The 18,659-nt window shown below is 38.6% G+C and overlaps 1 protein-coding gene across 5 annotated transcripts in view; it reads left to right on the top strand.

Moving 5' to 3' along the window:
* GABPA (GA binding protein transcription factor subunit alpha) overlaps nucleotides 1-18,659 on the top strand; it is a 40,427-nt gene that overhangs the window by 14,499 nt on the left and 7,269 nt on the right. For all 5 annotated transcript variants that reach the window (XM_069549795.1, XM_069549790.1, XM_069549803.1 and 2 more), the window contains exons 4-9: nucleotides 1,874-1,958; nucleotides 4,109-4,354; nucleotides 6,087-6,281; nucleotides 10,146-10,199; nucleotides 10,993-11,133; nucleotides 14,609-14,801. In XM_069549795.1, the coding sequence (XP_069405896.1) occupies nucleotides 1,874-1,958; nucleotides 4,109-4,354; nucleotides 6,087-6,281; nucleotides 10,146-10,199; nucleotides 10,993-11,133; nucleotides 14,609-14,801 (914 nt within the window). The remainder of the gene's footprint in view (nucleotides 1-1,873; nucleotides 1,959-4,108; nucleotides 4,355-6,086; nucleotides 6,282-10,145; nucleotides 10,200-10,992; nucleotides 11,134-14,608; nucleotides 14,802-18,659) is intronic.

The following is an 18,659-nucleotide window of genomic DNA, read 5'->3' as shown; positions in this document are numbered from 1 at the left end:
AATAAGTTTAATCAGAGAAGGAGAAAATGAAGAAACAAAGGAAAACAGTCATGACAAAACAAAAATAATTTAGTCACTAAGCAAAGTCAGGGACCTTTAGTTCTTTCTCAAGGGCTATCATATCCTATGAGCTGTCTTACAGATACTAAAACCCCCACCAGGTGGAAGAAGTTTAGCTACATGATGACCAGACTGTAGCCACACCAGAAGCTGCCACAATTCCAAGAATTGGCCTTAAGAAAATGGGAACAGACTGACCCTGGAACTAAGATTAACTGTACTTAAAACAACCAAGATGATACTGGTCACATCACCAATGTCCAATTTCAAGATGACTGTCAGAGCAGACTGTACTATTTTTGCATGTAGCCCTCTCCTCCATCTATAAAAGCTCTTGCCCACCGATTGTCAGTGCAGGGGAGCCAGCCTTTGGATAGGAGTCTGCTCCCCACCAATTGCCAGCCTCCCAAATAAAGCAAACTTTCCTTACCACCAATAAATACATAAATGAATATTGGTTGAATAAGTGGGAATATGCATAATTTATAGTACTGTAGAATTCAGAACTACCTGTGCATCTAGGGCATTTTTCATTTCTTCCTGTCTCCCTTCCTCTCTTCAAAAAGAATATGAGGATAGCAACTTCTGTTCTCCATATCATTTAAAGCAAATATAGTTGGAGTCAGAATGCTTGCCACTTGTGTAATACAAATACAAATGCTTTTATATTTTCAGATAAGTGCTGACTTTAAAGCTGATGAACAATTGAGTTGTGCTTCTCTAAGGAATATGACCCAAGATCAAATACCATGCTTGAGTTTTGTCCTTGTGCCAGCTCTTACTGAACTAGCTAGTGTGCTCAGTACCTGAGAATCCTGTTTCAGAGCTCCACAGGCTTTAGCTTCTAGTCGATAATACCATTACCAGTGTCTACTAGAGAGGGGAGAAATCTCAGTTGAATTTTTAGCAAAATGTCATACAGAGATGGTTGTATTAAGGAGTGAAGCTGCCACGTTTGACCTGTCTGCCTGCAGGGTTACACAGTTTGCCTTGTCTCTATTTAAGTTACATGCAGTCACTTAAGATTTTAGGCTTTATGTGTATGACGTTTTTCATTTTAGAAAATACGTGCGTACCATGATTCCCATATTGGCTGAATTCTAGGAATAAGAGTGGGAGGACTTTGTATTTCCAGCTGTATGTATACACAGAAATACACCTTATTCAAAATAATTTAACAGAAACATGTTTTAAAACTTGATAAAATATCCAGAAGTCAGAAGTTCTTTTTGCCGTTTGTGTGAAATACATTCAAAAGCACTGGCACTGAAAGGTGAAGAACTGTGACTAAAGATATTCACAGCTAGATCAGATAGTATGACTGTAAGTCCTTTAACTTTGTTAACTTCATGATCAGAAATTAAATTACCCTGATCTTCAATGTGTATCCTTGGTTATGAAGAGATCTGGCAAGAAGTAGATAAATAAATTTGTATAAATTGTCCCCACTAATAAAAAACCCTTGCTTATTCATGGCAGATAACTGCATTTTTTTCTACCAGAAATACTTTTGCAGAAACAATAGTTGCCTTTTGGCATTATTTAAAATTCTAAACTAGACTCCAGATCTTTGCAAATAGAGAAAACCACTATTTAAAACAAGTCCTGTTTGTGTTGTCCCTAATTGCTACCACAGTGGTGAAATCCTTTTCAGTTTTGGCGAAGAATTAAATGATAAGACAACTTGAATAATTAAATGTGTTCTTGTAATTTAAGTAGTATACCTTAGTAATTAGGTCTTATTTGGCACATCCATTTATATTAAACCAGATGACTGAGCTAAAATAATCTTAATCCTTTTACCCATGTTTAGCTGGATCCAGAACGAAGTTTATTTGACCAAGGAGTAAAGACAGATGGAACTGTACAGCTTAGTGTACAGGTAATTTCTTACCAAGGTAAGTTAATTTTAGTGTTGTCATTTAAAAACTTACCTCATTTTTTTCTAATATGGGAACTCAGTTTTATAAGTTTTAGATGATTGTCTAAGTTAGTTAAGGTGATGTTATAGTTAAATATTCGTGCTTTTCATTGTTGTATCTGTCAGGATGAAGCAAATTGTATAACACATTCTGCCTACTTTAATCAGGAAAGGATATATTATAGGATAGTAAATAACAGAATCCCAGGGAGGGCTGGAAGAACATGTGCTAGTTGACTTTCTAAAAATGCCTCAGCCACACTGCAAAACTAGACTGCCAAGGAAGCTGCTGCTCTGCTGGGATCTGGAAAATGCCAGATCTGAAAGCCATCACTATAGCTGCTGACTTGGAACTATGCTCCCTTTTCAGTGACCCACATTAGCCAACGGATGGATTGCTTGTCCCCTCTTAACTCATTTCCAAGTAGAACGCTCATGCCAGTAATTCTGGAACCTAAGTCACATCTGTATTCCTGCACGGAAATCTAGTCTCTGCAGTTTAGCACACAGAGAGGAATTTGCAAAGGCTCTGGGGTGACCCAGTCAGCCATATCCACATAGTATTTTACTGATCTTTGCAAATACGCAAGTTAGAAAATTAGGAAACCATTTTTGGTAGATTGAATTTTAGTTTTTTAAATGGGCTTATTGGAATTTCTAACCAGAGTTTTAGACTAATTTTAATCTCTGAACATGTTATTGGTTATGGTTCAGTTGCTTAGTCATGTTTGACTCTTTGCAATCCCGTGGACTGCAACATGCCAGGCTCCTCTGTCCTCCACTGTCTCCTGGAGTTTGCTCAAATTCATATCCATTGAGTTAGTAATGCTGCATAACCATCTTATCCTCTGCTCCCACCTTCTCTTTTTGCCTTTTATCTTTCCTAGCACCACAGTCTTTTCCAGTGAATCAGGTGGAACACATTATATTGCTTACAATTATGTCTCACAAATCAAAGTTTTTTTCCACATTATGAAAGTGGTAATTACCTACTTATGATCCTTAATTTCCCCAGAATTTTCCTATTGTTGGAAACAGGAAAGAAAAATCAGTCTTTGTTTTTTATCTTTAAAAGCTTAGTGACCTCTCAGTGCAAGTGTGTTAAGAAGAGTTGACTTGATGAAATTTGATGGGGACTTAATGAATAATTTTTAATAAAATTTTTTTTCAAAAATTGCAATCTTTTTTTCTCATGAACATTTGAAAAAAGCAACTTCTGTTTACACCACCTAATGAATGAAAGCAGTATATTTTTCTGTAATATAGCTTTTGAGATTGAACTTCACAATAATGAAATTGAGTTTTATTTTTTCTTTCAAGTACACTTTGATTAAATTTTGATGTAGTTTATAACTAAATCAGTGAGCAAACGGTAGCCAGTGAGTTGTATGATAGTTTCTTAGAACTGTCATTTTACCGTTAAGTAACTATGATTATTTCATAAAGGGCTAGTTTTAAAACATGTACTTTGTCTTCTAAAAAGACAAGGAGTCATAAGTAATTTTTAATTAGCTTAGAAAGACTTTTTAAACTTTCAAAGATGAGTAGCTACTCATTTATACTCTCCCTAGTGTAGTTTTAATTTCCTGTTACATGTTGGTTCTTTTTCTCTGTTTGTAAGTAAGGTGTGTGTGTTTGTATGCATGGTGGTGGTGGTCTTAAATTATTTTAGATTTATAGAAAAATTGCAAGTGTAATAAAAGAATTCCCAGATTCCCCAAATGTTAACTTTTATTATTACATTGTTTTATTCTGTCTCTTCCTCATCCCCACATTATTTTTTTAACCTAGTTAAGAATAAGATGTAGACATGATTTTTTTTCTGTCTCTAAATACATTAGTGTGTGTGTTTTCCAAAACAAAGAATTCTTTTAATGGCCACAGTTGTCAAAATCAGGAAATTAATACTGATACAGAACTGTCCTGTGATGTACCAAAGTTCTGTTCATTTGTTGTTTTTGTTATTTAATAGAAATCTGTTCAAGTTCTCTAGACATAATGCTAAAAATATTTAATGTGGAGTTTTGCTCTACTATTTGAGAACATATAAACTAAACTAAATTTTGCTGTGTTACTTTCGTGTTTTCACTTAGATATACTTTTTTTTTTTTTTTAATCATTGTTAAGGAATTGAACCAAAGCTAAATATCCTGGAAATTGTTAAACCTGCGGAAACGGTTGAAGTAGTTATTGATCCAGATGCTCACCATGCGGAAGCAGAAGCACATCTTGTTGAGGAAGCTCAAGTGATAACTCTTGATGGCACAAAACACATTACGACCATTTCAGATGAAACGTCAGAACAAGTGACCAGATGGGCGGCTGCACTGGAAGGTTATAGGAAAGAGCAAGAGCGTCTTGGGATACCCTATGGTAATAAAATACGTAATAATTATGTTAGGTAGAATAATATTTAGGCTTGACATAGAAGACACTATGCTGAATAAGTTTAAATATCGAACTTTCAGGAAATAAATAGATTTTCTGTGTATCTTTTTTTTGGACTGTTAATACATGATGGTGCTGGGAATACAATGATACACATTTTTTAAAAAATCCTGCCCTTAGGGCATTCATAATTTAGAGAGAGAAACAATAAATGAAAAGAAGTAGTTTCCATAAAAGTGACATATTTTAAATTGTCAATAACTGGTATAAAAGGAACATATTACTAGAATCTCAAAGGGATCATAGTGATCTGGGGAGAAATTGGGAAGGAGTTTATTGTAGACAAGGAAACTTCTGGACATTTGAGACAGGAAGTGTTTATGCAAAGCTGAGAGGTGGGAGTGTGCTGAGTAGTAAGAAGATATAGTGGGTGAGGAATTATTCTGTACCATTATAGAACTGATTCTGATTGATGCAGCTGACAATTGAAAATGAATGTGGCAGTGGGATGTGATGTAAGTTGGAGGGGGTAGTTTCCGTGTGTCTAGGTAATAACATTTAGGTTAGCCTAGACCAGGTGATTGCTGTGGGAACAGAAAGAAGGAGATGAATCAAAATAGTGATAGGACTGATCAGCTGGTTGATGGATTGCATGAGGCTAGAGAGGGGAGAGTCGAATATTTATCTAACTTCTCAAGCTCGGGTGACTAGGCTATAATAATATTGATAAGAATTGGTAACATCTTCATATTTCCTGAGCTAGGCACCATGGTAAATGCTGGGCTTTCAGTGGTGCATAAGAAAGACAGTCCATGCCTTCTAAACCTTTGTGGGGAAGGTAGGAAAGTCTGGTATTGGAAAGATTTTTCAAGAGAAAGTGTTGATAGTGCTTGATTTTCAAGAGTACATATTCAGTTGAGGGTCACCAGAAAGTAGTTTCAGGGGCACAAGATTTGGACTGGAGATAAAGGTATTTGTTATCTGGGATGAAGTCACATTGAGTTTGTATTAAAGTCATAAAAAAGTAGGTGTAATCTCTGGTGGAGAGAGAGAAAATGAATGATAACACAGTGCTAAACCTTGTCAACATTGAGGGTTTAGGAATAGGACATTGGGGAGACATGAAATAGCTTACCAGATAGAAGAAAAATAAGAATTGTACATATATAGTGCCATTGAAATTGAGGAGGAGTTTCAGATGGTCATACGTCTCAATGCTGCTGAGAAACTCAAAGAATGCTGGCTGAGTAGTATCTACTAAATTTGGTCATCAGGGGCTCATTGGTGAATTTCAATACAAAATAGCTATTGGAGGTACAAAACTGAATTATAAGAAATAAACATTGCAGAAATGGAAAAAAAAATGAATATTAACTTGGTGAGGGGGCATTTCCTACAAGGTAATCATGTGTTTTATTCTTTCATTTGGCTCACTGGAGAGCAGTTGTGCTTTTTGTTTTTTTCTCAATAAAATTCCAAACTAACTGATGTAGAAACACATGAACCCATCAAATTTTAGATTAAGGAGTTGAAAAGGAGCTAAGAAGAAAATGGAGTGTAAGCATCGTTTTATTTCATATAATGAGTTCACTTACTTGCGGGGGAAAAAAAAACCTGTCTGGATCTCATCTGTGTTTTTGTGTGTGTGTTGACAAGTTAACTGTAAATTGTAATATCTAAGATGCAGCTAGGCTAATGGTAATATGTTTGTCTTTAGATCCCATACAGTGGTCCACGGACCAAGTCCTGCATTGGGTGGTTTGGGTAATGAAGGAATTCAGCATGACTGATATAGACCTCACTACACTGAATATTTCTGGAAGAGAACTCTGTAGTCTCAGCCAAGAAGATTTTTTTCAGCGAGTTCCTCGGGGAGAAATTCTCTGGAGTCATCTGGAACTTCTTCGAAAATGTATAAAATTGAAACCATTATCTTATTTGCATTATAACTTAAGTTTAATTGTATTTATAACTTTGTTTTCATCTTAATTGTTCATTGCTAACAGCAGTAATTAACATTTATTGTGTAAGGCTGCGATGTGCTAATATGTATGTATAATCTCGTTTAATCTTATACCAAAGCCAGAGATCATTACTTTCCTTATTTCTTCAGATAGGAATCTGAGGCTTAGAGAGCCCCCACAAGGTTATAGAACTAGGGTATGGCAGAACCAGGATCCAAACCCAGGCAGTCTAACACTAGACTCCAAGTTCTGTTCTATCCAAGTAAGATTCTGTGCCTTGCAATTAGCTCTGTTCATATATTCTAGTTGTTGACTTCTGGTTTATCAGTCAGTTCTTTCATTGATGCTCATCTTTTAGAAATTTACGATTATTTGTTCACAGATGGCTTCTCTCTCGTCCTCTTCATTATGGGGATTAAACCTTTTAAAATTTCTTTTAGTCGAATGGGATTTTAAGGGAGAAAGGGGAGTATGCAACCCACCATCTTGAATTGGAAGCCACTGGTTACAGTGTTTCCGTGTTGCTCAACAGACATTATTTTGATGATTAAAGCTGTCCAACCAAAAGAGCTCAAATATATGTAAATTATTTTGTTTGAATTTTAGTCCATGTTATATTTCAGTGACTGTTAAAATATTAGTAGTAACCCATTCCCTGACATTGTTATATAAATCAGAAACGCTGACCAAAGAACATATTTTTCAGAATGAGTGACTAGGACATGCTGACTTTGTTTTTATAATCACTGTGGATGAAAATATAAATGGTAGCATTTCATCCTACTGTGTATGCAATTAGGGAACAGTTCTGGTGGAGGGATTTTTCAGTCATTTAATGCTTAGGATTTCATCTGCTGTTGAATTAAGAAATAAGCTCAGTGGAGAGGCTTTCCTTCATTGTTTTATTGGCACTATCTTCTCTTGTATTGCTTCTATTAAATATTAGGAGGAAAAGTATTGAAAAGATTTAGTAGATTCATTACATTTACAAGGTTTATTTCTAGTTTCAGTTCCCATTAGATAAATAAGTTGAATGTTCTAGTTGAAAGTTTATCCTTGGTGTCACAGGTTTTCTTCTCCCGAGAGCTTTTTAGATGAGTAAGGTAAATTCTGAAATATTTCAGGTTTTTAACATGTGAGTCATGTTTACAGAAACATTTTCTTGTAGGAACTCTCAAGACTAGAACAAGGACAGTGTTTAGACTGCAATTTGGTTTTTCTCAAGTTCATGATTTTTACTGTCTATCCCAGATCTGCACTTTGTTGTTTCTCTCTGGCTCTCCTAGGGCTTCTCAAATGTTAAAGTTCACTCAGAGGCTTTTCCCAGCACAGGGGGCTGTGAGAAATCTTATGTATCTTTCCATCTTCCTGCAGTAGAATGGGTCTTCTACAGGGGAGCTCTGCTTTGGAATTGTTTTGTTTACAAAAGTAACAGCCCCATGGCCTACATGAATATCTTAAGGAATTCCTTGCTTATCTGTCCATGATTCTTTGCTCTGCCTGGCAAAGAAATTCCATTGGGTTTGGAAATCTAATTCTCAGAATCTGGGAATGGGTAGGGTGATATGTAAGGCTATGTCTGGTTGACTTTCTGTAATTCACAAGCCTAGCTTCTCAGAACAGGCTCCTTGGGACACAGTCTAGCCCTCTGGACCCTCTTGTAGAGTGAAGTCTATAGCATGTCCTTAGTAACCTAGCATTTACTATCTGTTCCTGAGTGATTTATCAAGGAGAAGCAGTACTGAACAGACAGACCTCCTTCTTTAAGTATTTGCATTAGTTTTCCCACCCAGGCCACCAGCCTCCTGCAGTTTCCCTTCTAGTAAAACTTGATCCAAGTCCTACCTTACATGGAGAGGATAATTAGGAAATGTTCCAGGAGTCCCAGCTCTCTATGGTGTCCTTCTTGGTGTGAATATGTCTTCTGTGGCCAGAGGCACAAAACTCAGTTTGCTGAGAGTTTTCTTTGGGACAAAGAATTGCCTTATACCTTCAGTGTTCAGAGTTTGCATAAAATTGCTCCATACACCCTAGAGCTTTTCCCCTTAGGGCTCTGCTTCCTTTATGCAGGACCAGGGTTTGAGGGCTGGAGAAGGAATTTGATATTTAGAGTGTCTGTGTGGTCTTGGACCAGCCTTTCAAAAGCCCCTCTGTTTCTGTGTTCTGCCTTCTGTTAATATCTTGAGAGTTCCCAGGAAACACACCAAACTACAGGGCTAAGTGGCTGATCTTAACAGGTTGGTAATAATGCCTGTGTAGTGTAGTGGTGACTCTTCTTTGTCTCTTTTTAAGCTAGGGTACTGTGTTCAGTCACAGTCAGGAGTTGAACAGTTTCATTTCAATAACACTTTGCCCTTTGAAGGTACTTTTATAAAATTTGGGGGAAATATACCACAAATATAAAGCACGAATTTTTCTTCAGGACAGTTGTCCTTGAGGAGAATACTCAGAATTATGAATCTGGATAAAAGAATAGTGTCTTCAACTTACTGAAAGTTAACTATATTTCAGGCATTGTGCTTCTTAAAAATATTTTCCTTTAATCCTCACAACAGCCTCCTGAAGTGGTAGGTGGGGGTATTCCATTGCATTGTGAAGAAATATTAGTTGAATAATTTACTGTTGTCATACAGCCAATAAGTTAGTGCTAAGACCAGAATCCAGATCTGAGGCTAGTCTCACTTAATTGTTTACATTCCCAAACTCGGGACCCCCAAAGAAAGCTCCCATCTGACAAGTAGGAGTCGGATCTCTCTTTAGTTTGCCGGTCCTCTTCAGCTCTGTGCTTGGCGTTGGAGCCTGGTGTGGCATTCTCAGTAGAACTGTGTTAGAATCCCAGGCCCCAGGACTCAGCTCGATACACAGGTGACTGCTGGTGGGTGCAACTTCAGTTGGAGAGAGAAGCATCCAAGTCTGTGATGGGCACTAAAAAGGCTGAAGGGATATAGACTGGCAAGTGTAACTCTTATCTGAGAGGTGAAGAATAACATTTCAGTAGGAAATAGCAAGGGATGAGTAATGAATGGTTCTCTAAACGGTTATATTAGGACCTTTTACACTGTAACTCATGGGGGGTTTTGTTTGGTTTTGGGGTTTTTTGGCTGTACTGCACAGCTTGTGGGATCTTAGTTCCCCATCCAGACTGAACATGGGCCCTGGGCAGTGAGAGAGTGAAGTCCTAACCACTGGATGACCACGGAGGAGTTCCCTTCACTATACCTCATTTGAGACCTGAATTTGTAGACGTGTTAAATTACTTACTTCATTTGTGACACAGAGAACAGCTGTAATTCCACTGAAAATCTAGCTACCTATCTTTAGAAGAAGTATTCTAAAGTTAAAGCAGTTTTTTTTTTTTTAATGGGTATTTGATCGTGCATACAGCAAATTGTGATGATCTCTCCAGTCATCTTGAAAGAGCCTTTTTTAAGGAAGAAAATGTATCTAAATAATTTCACTCTGGTGATCTGATCTTGAATATTTCCTGTTTTACATAAAGCCTAAATAAATAGCTTTATAATAGACATTTTCAAACCCTGATCCTCTGAACAACTTTTCTGAACATTGAATTGGAGCTTTCTTTCTGTTGCATCTCTTAAAAATATCTATTCCCTGTAAAATGACTGTGAAGTATTTTTTAGGTTCTTAGGCCAAAAGTTTCAATTATTTGATGTTTTGCTTTTTTGTTTGCTTGGTTTTTGTTTTAATCATGGAGGGTGGTGGTTATTTTTTTTTTTTAATTGAATTTACTGAATTGGAGTTTGCATTTGTGGTTTAAATGAAAACAAAAAATTTTTATGTGTGTTCTTCAGATGTATTGGCAAGCCAAGAACAACAGATGAATGAGATAGTTACAATTGACCAACGTGAGTATTCATGTGCCCATAATATAGGGTTGATTTATCAATAAGACATGTTCCATTTAGTACTGCAAGGTAGTAAAAACAAAAGCTAATTTATAAATTTTGTATGAAATGTTTTAGATATACAAAGACATTAAGTGCAACTAACATCTGCATATACCATAAGAGAAAACTTTGTATGTTAAGTAGATCCCATTTTAAATGACTGCCCTGAATTTAAGGTTTCTTATTCTATGCATATTTTATATTTTTGTGAACTTTTATAACTGTAAACACGTTAGGGCATTAATTTATAAATGTATAAACTTTTGGGTAAAGATGGTGATATACTGTGTGAACATCATTGAATGAGTATCTGTAAGAATGTGTGTGAGATTCTCTGGTTGTGATTTCGTGGGATCCTACCCTTTCAACTTAACTGGATATACTAAAGTTTTTCTCAAAATGGTGGTATGTTTGTACTCCTGTCAGCAGTGGAACATGAATTCTCATTTGTCCTCATTCTCCAAAATTTGATAAACCATCTCTTACGAACAAATATTTTTAAAAAATTATATTTTTTAAAACCTTATCTACTGTATATATATCAATAAGTTTTTCCAAAATAAGGAAACCAACTTTTTATTCACTTAAGATTCATAAACAATAATGCAGACATTATACCTTATCCTCTGAACTTTTGTTGAGGTAATTAGGCATCAGTTAAACTAATTGCGTTTTATTTTCTTTCAGTAGTTTTTTCTCTGTCTGTACTGGAAGGAGAAAAAAAAAAATTTCCCCTTGTCTTGCTTTGCAGCTGTGCAAATTATTCCAGCATCAGTGCAGTCTGCTACACCAACTGCCATTAAAGCTATAAATAGTAGTGCAAAGGCAGCTAAAGTACAAAGAGCTCCGAGGATTTCAGGAGAAGATAGAAGTTCGCCTGGAAACAGAACAGGTATTTTTGCATTGTCATCTGATATTTATAAAATTTGTCAAATTGTGTATATTTTATTTCACTGTGTGAAAATGTGACTTTTTCTCTTCTGGGACTCCTATGATTCGAGTGTTGGGTCATTTGACATTGTCCCAGAGGTCTCTGAAGTTGTCCTCATTTCTTTTAATTTTTTTTCTTTTTTCCTCTCAACTTCATTTATTTCTACCATTCTATCTTCTACCTCACTTATCCTATCTTCTGCCTGTTATTCTACTGTTGGTTCTCTCCAGAGTGTTTTCGATCTCATTTATTGCATTATTCATTATTGATTGACTCTTTTTTTATTTCTTCTAGGTCCTTGTTAAACCTTTCTTGCATCTTCTCAGTCCTTGTCTCCAGGCTATTTATCTGTAACTCCATTTTGTTTTCAAGATTTTGGATCATTTTTACCATCATTATTCTCAATTCTTTTTCAGGTAGACTCCCCATCTCCTCTTCTTTTGTTTGGTTTGGTGGGCATTTATCCTGTTCCTTTACCTGCTGAATATTTCTCTGCCTTTTCATCTTGTTTAGATTGCTGTGTTTGGGGTGGCCTTTCTGTATTCTGGCAGTTTGTGGTTCCTCTTTATTGGGGAGGTTCCTCCCTGTGGGTGGGGTTGGGCAGGTGGCTTGTCAAGGTTTTCTGGTTAGGGAAGCTTGTGTCGGTGTTCTGGTGGGTGGAGCTGGGTTTCTTCTCTCTGGAATGCAATGAAGTGTTTAGTAGTGAGTTTTGAGATGTCAGTGGGTTTGGTGTGACTTTGGGCAGCCTGTATATTGAAGCTCAGGGCTATGTTCCTGTGTTGCTGGAGAATTTGCATGGTATGTCTTGCTCTGGAACTTGTTGGCTCTTGGGTGATGCTTGGTTTCAGTGTAGGAATGGAGGCTTTTGGATGAGCTCGTATCAATTAATGTTCCTTGGAGTCAGGAGTTCTCTGATGTTCTCAGGATTTGAACTTAAGCCTCCTGCCTCTGGTTTTCAGTCTTATTCTTACAGTAGCCTCAAGACTTCTCCATCTATACAGCACCGATGATAAAACATCTAGGTTAATGATGAAAAGATTCTCCACAGTGAGGGACACCCAGAGAGGTTCACAGAGTTACATGGAGAAGAGAAGAGGGAGGAGGGAGATAGAGGTGACCAGGAGGAGAAGAGGGGGAATCAAAAGGGGAGAGAGCAAGCTAGCCAGTAATCACTTCCTTATGTGCGCTCCACAGTTTGGATCCCTCAGAGATGTTCATGGAGTTATACAAAGAAGAGAAGAGGGAGGAGGGAGACAGAGGTGGCCAGGAGGATAAAGTGGGGAAACAAAAGGAGAGAGACAGATCCAGCCAGTAATCAGTTCCTTAAGTGTTCTCCATCGTCCGGAACACACAAAGAGATTCACAGAGTTAGAGAGAGGTAGAGAAGGGGGAGGGAGGAGATAGAGGCGACCTGGGGGAGAAAAAGGAGAGTCAAAAAGGGGATGGAGCAATCAGGCCAGTAATCTCACTCCCAAGTAAAAATGGGTACTGAAGGTTGGGTTCTTAAAAGTACAAAATTGATAACAAAACCAAAAAGCAAAGATTAAAAATCTAGAGTAGGTTAAACTCTCAAAAATACAATATTAAAAAAATAAAGTCTCAAAAATTATAAAAAATATATATGAAGTTTGCTTTAAAAATAGGGTCTTTTTTTTGCAAGGTAATAGGTTATAAAAATGAAAAAGGCATAATAGAGAACTTAAAAATAAAAAACATTTTTTTAATTTAAAAAATGATAATAGTAGAAATATATCTAGGAATTTATCTGGAGCTGTTGTGGGCAGTTTGGGTCAGTTCAGATAGTTCCTTGTTCAGCTTATACTTCTCAAGATCTATAGGCTCCTTCCAGTGTAGTTGGTGCTAACTACAGGGTTTTAAATCTGTTGCACCTGTCACTTCCAAAGTGGTTCCCTCTATTTTGGCTTCTGTTTGCTGGTCACTTCACTGTCTAATTTCTGCCCTGACACAAGGGGGCGGTGGTGGACACTTTTTTAGGCTCCCTTGTTCAGCCTTGCTGTAGGGAGGGAGGGACGCTACAAACAAATATCACTGGCGTGTGTGGGGAGTACTGGCAGTGTCTCGGCCACACTGGGTTTGCCCCCGCTCACAGCATGTGTGCTTTCCCAGTCTACACTGCTCAGGCTCTAGGCTGCTCTGCAGGGGCCCTGGGTTGTGTGCACTTCCCAGGTCTGAGCCACTCAAGTTCAGGTACTCCACAAAGGCACAGACTCGGTTGGGCCTGCGTTTTGTGCCCTTCCCAGGTCCGAGCAGCTCAGGCAACCAGGTGCTTGGCGAGCACGCTCTGCCCAGATGGGAGCTGTGTTTTATCGCTTCTCCCACCCCAGCCTCTCAGGTGTGCCGAGTGTCTCCTCTGGGGAGCTGATCTCTGGCTGTGACCCTCCCTGCAGATGTCAACCATCCAGGATCCCAGGAAGTCTTGGTTAGCAACTGGGAGCCTGCTCGCGGTTTGGTAGAGAATGCCGTCTCTGGGGCCCCTTGCCTTCCAGCTCTGGCTGGCACCCGCCTGCCTCCCTGTCTCCAGCGAGGGGTGGGCCGGTCCAGAGCCGGCTAGCTCTCCTCCGGTATTCGCTCAGTCCTTTGTTCTGTGAGCAGGCCGGCAGTGCCTTAGGATAGAGCTTTTCCAGGGAAAGTTCTCTCTCTCTCTTTTTTTTTCTCTCTCTCTCTGGCTGTCTCACAGTCTGGGTTGCTATCTCATGTTTGCTCCCTCAGGTTGCCCTCAGGTCATTCAGGCCCGTTCCTTACCCTAAGCAATGCAACCCTCTCCTCCCTGTTCAGCCCCCACTTGCTGTTGGCGGGTTCCAGCGTCTGGGCTACTTCTCCCCTGGGAGTTGCCATTAGGCACATTATCTGTGAGTTTTATGTACTGGCTACTTCTCCGCTGGGAGTTGCAGTTAGGCATGTAATCTGTGAGTTTTATTTATTTATTTTTCCTCCCGGTTATGTTGCCCTCTGAGATTCCAAAACTCCCCTCAAACTCACAGGTGAGAGGGTTTCCTGGTGTTTGGAAACTTCTCCTCTTTTAAGACTCCCTTCTCAGGATGGGTCTCCGTCCCTAACTCTTTGTCTCTCTTTTTGTCTTTTATATTTTGTCCTACCTCCTTTCAGAGACAATGGGCGGCCTTTCTGGGTGCTTGATGTCCTCTGCCAGCATTCAGAAGTTGTTTTGTGGAATTTTCTCAGCGTTCAAATGTTCTTTCCATGAATTTGTGAGGGAGAAAGTGGTCCCCCCGTCCTATTCCTCACCGTCTGAGGACTGCCCCCTGGACTTTGTCTCTAAAAATACTTAGTGTTTGTAAAAAGAAGTTTATGTCTTCTATGTGGCTGAGATATGAACCAAAGGACCTGTTTGTTGTCTTTCACCCTCTGAAAGTCCATAGCATTATGGTCAGTGCTTGCCATTCTTGTCAATTTCTAGGAAACAATGGCCAGATCCAGCTGTGGCAGTTTTTGCTAGAACTTCTTACTGACAAGGATGCTCGAGACTGCATTTCTTGGGTTGGTGATGAAGGAGAATTTAAGCTAAATCAGCCCGAACTGGTTGCACAGAAATGGGGACAACGTAAAAACAAACCTACAATGAACTATGAGAAACTTAGTCGTGCATTAAGGTAAGCATTTTAAAAGTATCAATCAGTCGTTTCTAAAAAATGGCTTCTTATTTGTATAAACATTGTTATGTAATGATGTTAAATTACTTGACTTACGTTTTCTTTATATAAATAAAAAAACTAAAAATGTTCACATTCATGTTAAAAATTACTTCTTAAAAGGTTTCTAGTAGTAATTTGAGATATGTAGAATTTTTTAAAAGATGATTCTAGATTATTTGTTTTTATCTGATTAAAAACATTCACCACTCTGTTTAAAACCAGCATATTTAATCTTTGAGGTTTTTGGTTTTTTTATTAACAGAGATGCTGTCATTTTGGCATAGGTGCATTGAGTGTTTGTAAACTCTAGTAAATACATAGATACTGTCAATTTTTATAATTAGATGCAAAATGTTAACCCATTTCTCTGTTTTTCCTTCCCCCCAGTCAGCCTAAATCTGAATATTCAAACTTTTTCATCAGTTGAGTTGAAATAGAATAATTATTTATAATTTCTCATAAATGGTATGAAAGTTTTGATGTAATTAATGTCAGAATTTATGCTTACTACAGTGATGGAAATTCAGTATGTGCACTTAAGTATCTGAGAAGTATGAATTATGTCCATTTTTTTGGAAGAGGGAATTTGATAAAGCAGTTCTGTGAATTTCACACAGAGTATGATTTACCTCTCATCATTAACACATGCAACCTTTCTATCCCCTCATTCCATTGTAATTATATAATTATGCGGAATACTGGTTAAATCAGTATTCCTTGTTATAGGATCGTGACATTCAAGTACTGTTACCTAGTTTATCATGATAATTTTTCTTTTCCACAATGACAATTTGTTTTCCTTAGCATATACAAGTAACTAAAATGCTTTATTTTCAGTGTACTTATTACTCAGTGTCAGACACTTTGCTAACTATCTAAAGATCCTTTCTGTGTAATCAGAATTAAAACTGTCATTTTTGACAGCTGATGTGATTGTGTACATGCTGCTAAGTCACTTCATTTGTGTCCGACTCTGTGTGACCCCATGGACTGCAGCCACCCAGGTTCCTCCATCCATGGGATTTTCCAGGCAAGAGTACTGGAGTGGGTTGCAATCTCCTCAAAATTACATATGAATTATTAGAATTAATAATTAAGATGTCACGTGTCTGCAGTTGGCCTGTTTCAATGCAGTAGCTGCCTGAATCAGTTTTCATAGAACTTGACAAGATGATAATAGAATTTATATGTGAATGTAAAGTGGCGATGGTCAGGGAGGCATAGTGTGCTTCAGTCCACGGGGTCACAAAGAGTTGGAAACAACTGAGTGACTGAACTGAACGGATAAAGTGTCCTGAGAACCAGGACGCCTGAAGAAGATTATCAAACTGGACAGACGTGCTCTACAGGATATAGAGACTCACTGTAACAGTAAGACAGTGTGCCGTTTGCTTGGGATAGACAGAAGACCCAAGATTAGAACTGATAACCTGAATAGAACAAAAAATATAGGAACATTTGATTTAAAGACGGCAATAGGGAAGCGACCTACATTTCAGTCAGTAGTGCTGGGACAGTTGACTATCCATATTGACTCCCTTCTTAGCATACTGAAAATCAATTCTATGTAACTTGCAGCTCTAAATTGTGAAAGTAAAATAGGGAAGCATCTGGAAATACCTTCTTGACTTTCAGTACAGTTCAGTTCAGTCACTCAGTCGTGTCCGACTCTTTGCGACCCCATGAATTGCAGCACTCCAGGCCTCCCTGTCCATCACCATCTCCCGGAGTTCACTCAAACTCATGTCCATCGAGTTCGTGATGCCATCCAGCCATCTCATCCTGTTGTCCCTTTCTCCTCCTGCCCCCAATCCCTCCCAGCATCAGAGTCTTTTCCAATGAGTCAACTCTTCGCATGAGGCGGCCAAAGTACTGGAGTTTCAGCTTTAGCATCATTCCTTCCAAAGAAATCCCAGGGCTGATCTCCTTCAAAATGGACTGGTTGGATCTCCTTGCAGTCCAAGGGACTCTCAAGAGTCTTCTCCAACACCACAGTTCAAAACCATCAATTCTTTGGCACTGAGCCTTCTTCACAGTCCAATTCTCACATCCATACGTGACCACAGGAAAAACCATAGCCTTGACTAGATGGACCTTAGTCGGCAAAGTAATGTCTCTGCTTTTGAATATGCTATCTAGGTTGGTCATAACTTTTCTTCCAAGGAGTAAGCGTCTTCTGATTTCATGGCTGCAGTCACCATCTGCAGTGATTTTGGAGCCCCAAAAAATAAAGTCTGATACTGTTTCCACTGTTTCCCCATCTATTTCCCATGAAGTGATGGGACCGGATGCCATGATCTTCGTTTTCTGAATGTTGAGATTTAAGACAGCTTTTTCACTCTCCTCTTTCACTTTCATCAAGAGGCTTTTTAGTTCCTCTTCACTTGCTGCCATAAAGGTGGTGTCATCTGCATATCTGAGGTTATCGATGTTTCCCGGCAATGTTGATTCCAGCTTGTGCTTCTTCCAGCCCAGCGTTTCTCATGATGTAACCTGCATATAAGTTAAATAAGCACTGTGACAATATACAGCCTTGACGTACTCCCTTTCCTATTTGGAACCAGTCTGTTGTTCCATGTCCAGTTCTAACTGTTGCTTCCTGACCTGCATACAGATTTCTCAAGAGGCAGGTCAGGTGGTCTGGTATTCCCATCTCTCAGAATTTTCCACAGTTTATTGTGATCCACATAGTCAAAGGCTTTGGCGTAGTCAGTAAAGCAGAAATAGATGTTTTTCTGGAACTCTCTTGCTTTTTCCATGATCCAGCGGATGTTGGCAATTTGATCTCTGGTTCCTCTGCCTTTTCTAAAACAAGCTTGAACATCAGGAAGTTCACGGTTCACATATTGCTGAAGTCTGGCTTGGAGAATTTTGAGCATTACTTTACTAGCATGTGAGATGAGTGCAATTGTGCGATAGTTTGAGCTTTCTTTGGGATTGGAATGAAAACTCACCTTTTCCAGTCCTGTGGCCACTGCTGAGTTTTCCAAATTTGCTGGCATATTGAGTGCAGCACTTTCACAGCATCATCTTTCAGGATTTGAAAGAGCTCAAGTGGGAATTCCATCACCTCCACTAGCTTTATTCATAGTGATGCTTTTTAAGGCCCACTTGAGTTCACATTCCAAGATGTCTGGCTCTAGATGAGTGATCACATCATCATGATTATCTGGGTCGTGAAGATCTTTTTTGTATAGTTCTTCTGTGTATTCTTGCCACCTCTTCTTAATATCTTCTGCTTCTGTTAGGTCCAGACCATTTCTGTCCTTTATCGAGCCCATCTTTACATGAAATGTTCCCTTGGTATCTCTAACTTTCTTAAAGTGATCTCTAGTCTTTCCCATTCTGTTGTTTTCCTCTATTTCCTTGCATTGATCACTGAAGAAGGCTTTCTTATCTCTTCTTGCTATTCTTTGGAACTCTGCATGCAGATGCTTATATGTTTCCTTTTCTCCTTTGCTTTTTGCCTCTCTCCTTTTCACAGCTACTTGTAAGCCCTCCCCAGCCAGCCATTTTGCTTTTTGGCATTTCTTTTCTATGGGGATGGTCTTGATCCCTCTCTCCTGTACAGTGTCACGAACCTCATTCCATAGTTCATCAGGCACTCTTATCTATCAGATCTAGGCCCTTACATCTATTTCTCACTTCCACTGTATAACCATAAGGGATTTGATTTAGGTCATACCTGAATGGTCTAGTGGTTTTCCCTACTTTCTTCAATTTAAGTCTGAATTTGGCAATAAGGAGTTCATGATCTGAGCCACAGTCAGCTCCCAGTCTTGTTTTTGCTGACTGTATAGAGCTTCTCCATCTTTG

Source organism: Ovis canadensis, chromosome 1, assembly GCF_042477335.2.
Source record: "Ovis canadensis isolate MfBH-ARS-UI-01 breed Bighorn chromosome 1, ARS-UI_OviCan_v2, whole genome shotgun sequence".
In the NCBI taxonomy this organism is placed as follows: domain Eukaryota; kingdom Metazoa; phylum Chordata; class Mammalia; order Artiodactyla; family Bovidae; genus Ovis; species Ovis canadensis.
This window is presented reverse-complemented; position numbering and strand designations above follow the sequence as displayed.